This window comes from Solea solea, chromosome 2 (assembly GCF_958295425.1).
Source record: "Solea solea chromosome 2, fSolSol10.1, whole genome shotgun sequence".
Taxonomy (NCBI): Eukaryota; Metazoa; Chordata; class Actinopteri; order Pleuronectiformes; family Soleidae; genus Solea; species Solea solea.
The window spans coordinates 17,523,484-17,531,848 of record NC_081135.1 but is presented as its reverse complement, the minus strand read 5'-3'; the positions used below and the strand labels follow the sequence as shown (position 1 = coordinate 17,531,848).

The following is an 8,365-nucleotide window of genomic DNA, read 5'->3' as shown; positions in this document are numbered from 1 at the left end:
CTGGAAATAGTGCCAAATTGATAGCGTGTTCTGACATATTGATGAACAGTGGTTTTATTGTTCAAATGTGTTAACATGGCATATGCATGATCATAATGCAAAATGTGTTAGTTTTGTGACTCTGGCTCTCTCCCGGAACTACTTTTCTCCACTCTGAACCAGGGAGAGATCTCTGATACTGGTGCCTATGTCATAACACTTCATGTCCAAAAAACCAAACTATCCCTCAATCTTTCTTGCGGCACTCACTTGTAACTCAGTTGGAAACAATGTCATCGGCTGGTTGAGATTGTGAGCAAAAATTAATGTAAACGAACTTAATAGGTTACGAAAATGTGAGATAGTGAATTGTACTAGGAAAACTTAAAACAAAACTTAGTTAAGAAATAGAGAGAAACTGGAAATAAAAAGGACAGACTAGACAAAAGAAACCATCTAACTAAGAAAACAAAATAGCTCTAAGTGGCGACACTCAGCCGGAAAATGACGCGAAAATGACACTGCATTGTTTCACACCAGAATATAACATAGTAATTAGTTTTCAATGTTACACGCTATAGACATACTCTTTTCACGATGGTCAAATATTGACACTTTAACATGAAATCTTTTAACTGCCTTAACTGCCTCAGCAAATCCCAGAACAATGCCGAATTTTAGATCAGGTATAAAATACCAGAGAACCAGAAAATGTGTGTTAAACTCCAACATTTATCAATGAAACTTTAACGAAGGGGGTTTGGTATATTTAGCGACAACACTGAGGAGAGCAGAAAGTAATGAAGAACTGAATCACCATGTTTCAGTTCAGTAACTCAGATGGAGTCTGTGCTCCGGTCATGCAGGAAGAACTGAACAATTTGGTGAATGAATCTTTTGAACAAATCTTATTAGTGAACTGATTCTAAATATTCAGTACACTAAAGAACTGTTCTCATCACTAATTCAGATTTTCAGCTGTGTTGAGTTTTGGTCAGTCCTGAGGATCCAAATTCCTTCACACATTTTCTCTACAATCTGAAGGACAAGGGACACTCTTTTGAGGATGAGAATGTTTGCATTCTGGCCAGGGAAGACAGGTAATTTGAAAGAGGAATGAAGGAAGTGATCTATGTTAACCTGCCCTGAGCTCTCTTCCTAAAAGGATCAACAGTCACATACAGAATAACAACAGGGAAGTCCAACACCCCACAATCGCACATTCGCTATTTCACACCTTGACTCAACAACAATGAAACTGGGTCAGAGGGGTGAACGATCTGCATTGTTCAACTTAAAGACTCTCGAGACAGGTTTCAGCCTGAAGAGGTTAAATACCTGTTTTTTCCCCTCCACTCCAGGTTACCCCATACCAAAACAGAAGTAAACAGACTATAATGCTCCATCTGACTGCAACTTACCATCCACAGACAAAAAACATGGAAAAGGAGTTAGTTATGCAAATCGAAGAAGCCTTTTGAATGCAAGTGATGACATAGGAGTACCTTCACAGTCACCCATGAAAAGCTTGGATAAATGGTGCAAAGACTTTTGAAACAGAGTAAATTGGTAAATATATTTATATTGTGCTTTTTCCAGTTTTGATGACCACTCAAAGTGCTTTACATTAGTGGAATCAAACAACCGACCTTCCAGTTATGGGACAAACTGCTCAACTTGGTGAAAAGGTGTTATGGTTTCAACATCTTAGGTGTAAGGTTTATTTAGGGTGTATTACTTTCAAAATTGATTGTTATAATTTCATTTGCTTGTGCTGCAGGACATAGGACCCATCGGAGCGGACAGGAACTGGAAGGGCATTGGCATCTCTCTTCTGGTTATTTTGGTGGTGCTCTCACTCATTGGAATGTCCATTGTTCTGCTGTCCAAAGGTAAAGTTCCCTGTCTACCTGAAAACTGACTTTAATTATTTTCTCATTCTCCATTTCCTGTAAGGGTGTAGACAATGTCTGTGTACTGTACCATGTAAGAGACAAACTATAGTCCTGACGACCTGCATTGTTATATTGTCATCCTGAATAATTTAGTAACAGTGTTTTTTTGTCTTCCAACTGTGTTGGGGAACCTAAAGCCTTCAGTTAGCATCAACACTCAAAATATCTTGCCCAAACACTGTTAATACTTCAATCCATATTTCCACAATCGATAAGCTATTTAAGCCTAAATACCATAACACTGCCAATTGGAATTTCTCAATGCAACAGAACTGGCCAATAGGCACAGTACACTAAGAAATACAGCATCATCATTTTTTTTTTTTTTTTTAATGGGTTTTTGGAATTTAAGTATTAATAGTATATTGCCTTCCTCATAGATGATGGTGGGAAACACTTGGGTTCACAGTTGACCCTAGAAGACCTCTTTCAAAGAAACTTCCAAATTCATGACCCTCATGCAAAGTGGATCAGTGGTAAGTATCATTCAAATAGCCTCAATCACTGCAGTGCAAATGAGTAATCAGATGTTGTAGGTTAAATCACATACATTCAGTTTGCCTTTTTATGTTGTTAATGTTGATGATACTAAAAACCCACACATGGTGGCAGCTAACTAGACAAACATTAATATAATTGATCACATAGACAGAATGCAGAGAAATTCAGAAAACTAATTGAAACCCATATGTTGTGAACATGTATAATGATAGATTGATAGAGTTTCCCAAAGCTGCGGTCCTCTGGTGGCCCTTGGAGGTATTGCAAGTGGGCCTTGGACTGGAATAACAAAATCTTCCTTTTATCAAATGTATTCAATCTTACTGTATATTATTTGTTCTGGGAAATAAAATGGATATTACAAAATGTGTTTTGGTTCGAGAGACACTAGCAGTAGCAGAGATTATATAGTGAAGATTCTGCAGTTTGGACGGTACTGGAATGCAACTGGTAAACTGGCTACAAAAGGCTTGATAAAACTAGAAAGAGTGTGATGTCACTCTATTCTCAAGAGATGAGACTAGATCTTAACTATACATTTTTTTGCTAATATTTGCTTTTAAACAACCTGTAAAACTGAACGTTGCATACTACACCTTTGCACTGATGAGCATAAACAATAAAACTAGTTATCTGTTCACTACAAGACTTGTCAATACATGAGATCTGGAAACTGATGACTTTCCATGGTTCACTTCCCTGAAAGGAAAGTACTTAAATCATTAAATCTACTTATCATGGCGCCCCCCGTGGCGGACGTGTTTGCTCACTCCGCTCTTGTATGCCGGCTTTATCTTATTTCACTTCGAAAGCCATGCATTGATAACTTTCAACAGGCAGGCACTACTGGACATTGGTAGCTTTCACAACCACCTGGATTTTACCTTTCTTATTCTACATTCTGTGTTTGGCCGCTGTTTACATCCCCCCCGAGCCAACTCCACTGCAGCACTCGGCACACTCCATGACGTCATCAGCGTGCTGGAGACAGCTCATCCCGATGCTGTTTTCATCACTGCTGGAGACTTTAACCAGTGCAATTTACGAACCGTATTTCCCAAATATTACCAGCATATGGACATTCCCACCCGTGAAAAGAACACTCTGGATCATGTTTACAGCAACATCCGTGATGCATAAAGGGCTGCACCCCGCCCCCACTTCGGACACTCTGACCACATCTCTCTGTTTATGTACCCCGCCCACAGACAAAGACTGAATCAAGCAGACCCAGCCATAAAACACATACAACTCTGGAACTCAGGCACTGAAAGCATCATTTACACATGTTATCTCTAATATCTAATCTAGGATCTAGTCTCGACTGGAGAGGATGTTGCCGCTTCTCCGTTCGGGAAAAAACGTTTGCATTTTTGAACAGCTTCTGTCAAAAAGTGTTCTCCAGCAATATCTCCTCAACTCCCAACTGTTTGAAACATTCCAATCTGGTTTTTGCCCCCATCACAGTACAGAAACAGCCGTCCTAAAAGTCACCAACGACCTCCTCCTTTCCGCCGACTCTGGTTCACTCTCCATCTGCCTCCTCCTCGACCTCAGTGCAGCATTCTCCTCGTACCTCTCCGACCGCCATATTCCATATTCTAAATGTCCAGCATTCCTGTTGTTTATGAAGCTCTGCAGCTGTATTGGCGAACAGCATCGCTTGACCACCTTCCTGGAGGACTTTTAGGAGTCTTGCAGCACTTTATCTTTACAGAGTAAAAACTTCATGATGCCTGGACTGGGAATACCATTTCCAGCTGGGATGGAGCCAGAAAACCACTGGGCATGGATTTGATAAATATGGGAAGAGAAAGTAGTGCTCAGGGAGCTATGACTCCGGGAATGTACAAAGATTATTCTCCCTCCGCTGGTATATGAGCTAACTGAATTCTCATAGCTGACTGGGTTGTAGTTTACTCTTCAAAACTCTTGTTTTTTTTGTGTAAAAATGCAATATCTTCAGTTTCTGAAATAATGCTCCTCTGGCTCCATGATTCTGTGATAACACCTTTGGCTTTATTGTTGTTGCTCTCTTAGGATGTTTTGCCTTACAGCATGATAGTGTTAACACTTGCATCGTCTTCATCTAGGTTTTCTAGTTTTTTTTCCCTTTTTTTTAAGATCCTGTAAATCAAATTCAATGTTTCTTCTCTTCACACATTGTATATGTTAAAATTGAAAACAATATGGCTTCATGACACAAATGAGCCATAGTTAACATAAAACACTTCTCAAACACGGTGTAAAAACTCTCAGCTTCTTGTTTTACTAGCTAGCTGAGATGTCTTTGTCCCACAAATGTGACTTGCCTGGATGTAAAAACACACAGAAAAGCTCTGAAACTTGATCTAAAATTCCTAAAGATGAGGAAATGAAGAACAGAAAGAGGAGCAGACTCCTGCTGAGAGGCTGCAGGTGCTGCTGGTAAAGAGGCAGAGGGGCAGAGAGAGTGGAGGACTGTTGCTAAACCAGCTCTATTTATGTGCAATATGTCGTTAAACTACCACCAAAATGGTGAAAATGTCGCTTCGCTACATGTTACATTACATTAATATTTGGTACAAACACTGACCTGTACCTGTAACGTTTGCGGACTCTGGTCCCCACTTGAGCAAAAACCTAATTTTTAAACACTTTTTTTAATCACTCATTTGGTGAGGTGGTTACTAACATATGTTCCTGTGGGTTGACAAAGTCAGAAATGATACTTTTACCACTTTACTTGGACTTTAAAGTCTGCAGGCTTAATGCCAGAGGGGGGAAAATGATGATGCAGTGTAGACTCAGATCTCTTGATAATCTCTTGGGCCCCATTCATATGAGGCACCCCCTAGGTCATATATCAAGAATAGGTTGCATAATACATGCACTAAAATCCATGTACATGTACACATGTACTACTTTTTCTTGTGCACACACAAAGTACGTGCACGCAAACATTTCATGTGCATACCACATATGATCAGATTTGGCTTCCCTCACCCTTTATTCAGAAACAATATTGACATTGTGTACATTACCAACATTTTTTTATAATGATCATGTCAAATGAAATGTCAATGTGTTTGTGTGTAACTCAGAGCCAAGATAAGCTCATGTAACGTAACACGCTATATGCACTGCTGTAACATTAAATAAAAAATAGATGATGTGATAGTCAGTGTTAATATTGTGGTGGTGGCTACAATTGAATTACTTCATGAGTGCTGAGTAGTATAAAAAAACTGTTAAACTACCAGCTCCACATGTATCACCTTACGCTCAAAAGTGCTTTTTGTGAATCCTGAATCACAATTCAATTCCAATCAGTAAAAAATCTCAAGCTTTTACTTGGTTGAAACTTCAATTTGAAAATGACTTTTGCTTCTTACACCAATTGTGGGGGAATGCAATTTGTGTGACCAGTTGGGGTTCCAGGGTCCACAGAAGTATAGCAGGGGATTTAATTATTCCTACAAAAAAAAACAACAGCAAGTCAGTCCACACACTTTTTAATCACAGCTGAGATAAATTGGCACCTTTATCTTCAGACCATTTTCTGATGGAGCCACAGGAGGGCAGTGGCCCAAATTTTCCTTTACTTGTGAATTTTTACGTAACCACTGATGTGATACATGCACAGCATATTAAATATGAAAATGAAGAGAATGTGGTTTGGTTTACTATGGAAAAATGTTTCTAAATGACAAAAGGCCTTTGGAGGATTCCTGAGCCTCTTGAACACAAGCAACCAATCTGTCTTTCATATTTATTTTCCTGTCATTATACTTAAGTGTTTGGAGTGTTTGCTAGTCTATGGCCCCTGTTGCCTGAGATTGATGCCTCTGAGCTTCATTCATTGATGTTTACATGAGATGTGGACCTCAAAATGATTTAGACCTGTCAAATATGTTAATGAAATTGGGTCCTCCATGGACTACAGGCTTGGTCTGAGATTAGACAAGAGTTATTACAGCCACTCCTGTCATTGATTTCCACTATAAAAAAGTTAAAGCCTAATCTCACTGTGCAGAGTTTTTATGGACAGATCCTCCTCATTGAGTATTTGCTGTTGCTGCTCTTTGTCATATTTATATAACCCCTCACTCTCAAGAAGATAAAACTTGTATGCACAGATCTATGTCTACAAGCATGTGTACAAACATTTGACAATTTGTGAGTCAAATGTTTGTACACATGGGATTCAATGATATGATCTCACTGTAATATGTTCATACTCTGCAAACACATTTAGAACTTCATTTAGAACAAATTTAGAAAATGTAAATATACAGAGCCCCAGACATGACATGGGGAAAAAAAACAATAATTTGTGCGCAAAAAATATTAATTTGTGGCCACAAAATAATAATTAGTTCCCACGAAATCGTTAAAACATTCGCACAAAATACTAATTTGTTTGTAATGTCCATTCATCCATCTTCTACCTCTTTATCCTCCACATGAGGGTTGTGGGGGGCACTGTGCCAATCTCAGCTGACATAGGGCAATAGGCGGGGTACATCCTGGACAGATCGCCAGTCCATCGCAGGGACACATATAGAGACAAACAGGCATTTATATCGAATATTAAGGGTTAGGGTTAGGTTACTTTACAGGTAGCAACGTAACTCTGCCTCTGCCTCGCTGAATGCATGCATGCTCCCGCAGCAGGGGATACCTATAACTACCTTGACACGACACTTGCAATGTCAGGCTTTTGAGAATATCTTTGTAACCAACATGTCCTCCAACTGAAACGTAACGATGGGTCGTTTTTTTCCGACCCCTGAAATGTAACTATGGGTCGTTTTGGGCGCTGGTGAAAACGTAGACATAGGTCATAATTCCTGCATACAACCTATATTGTATGTTGCTGTATTTTTCAACTCAAATATGCACATGTGTTACTGAGGTTAGGGTTAGGGCAAAAAAGACAGGGTTAGGCATTAATAATTAAAAAGGTGGTATAGGGAGTCAAACCCTTGTCGACCGCACTCGGGTGCAGTGCTCTCGTCACTGAGCCGACTGCCAGTGGTGACTTTGGCGAAGCTACTAGATACCACTTCCAAGGTACCAAGTCGCTGTAATGTATACAACCACTAGGGGCACTGGTTTTGAAAAGGTAGACATACGTCGTAATTCCTGCATATGTACGTTTCATTGGAGGACAGTCTCTTTGTAACTCACTCCCAACCTAAAATAAAACACAATCACACGTCCCGAAGCTTCAGTCCACTTTGCGCACTTTACATGTGCAGCTCCCCAGGTAATCTATCTATGAATTCCAGGAATGTCTGTCTGCCTGTCTGTTTGTGTGTCTATGTGTTGTTCGCATATTTCTCGAACCGATGGTCTGATTGATTTCAAACTTGACAGGTTTCTTGCTACAGGCAGTAAGTGCAGTGCCAAGTTTGACGATGTTTGGATAAGTAATGCAAAAGATATCGTTAAATATATCGCTATAAGAAGCACACATTGGCTTTCGCCACACTCACTCACACAGCACTGTGAATGAGACAAGGCGCCGTGAAGCTGAGGCAGACAACAAATGCAGTGCTCGTCTGGCAAGTAACGCTGCACGTCAGATAAGGCGCTGTCAAGCTGAGGCACACAACAAACGCAGTGCCCCCAACCACAGACTGTTCACCCTACTCCCCTCCAGGAGGCATTACGGGTCTCTCTGCACCCGAACCAGCAGGTTCAGAGGAAACTTCTTTCCTGCAGTTGTCACTCCTAATGAACTCTAACTCTGCATCCCAGAGACAACCAACCAACTGTTATGCAACCATGTAGTTCAATATTTATTGTATGCCAGATAAAATTTTGGCATACAATAAATATGGAAAAGAACTGAATTTTTGCTGTGCAATAGAAACAATGAGCATTCAAACACATCAAACCGAGAATTACTAAAACACACACAAAAACAGATTTTGCATGGGCAC

General features: G+C 40.0%; 1 protein-coding gene across 1 annotated transcript in view; it reads left to right on the top strand.

Moving 5' to 3' along the window:
- Positions 1-797: 797 nt before the first annotated feature.
- LOC131455393 (inactive dipeptidyl peptidase 10-like) overlaps positions 798-8,365 on the top strand; it is a 67,702-nt gene continuing 60,134 nt past the window's right edge. Inside the window, exons 1-3 of the mRNA XM_058622993.1 lie at positions 798-863; positions 1,760-1,871; positions 2,315-2,410. Of these exons, the coding sequence (XP_058478976.1) occupies positions 798-863; positions 1,760-1,871; positions 2,315-2,410 (274 nt within the window). The remainder of the gene's footprint in view (positions 864-1,759; positions 1,872-2,314; positions 2,411-8,365) is intronic.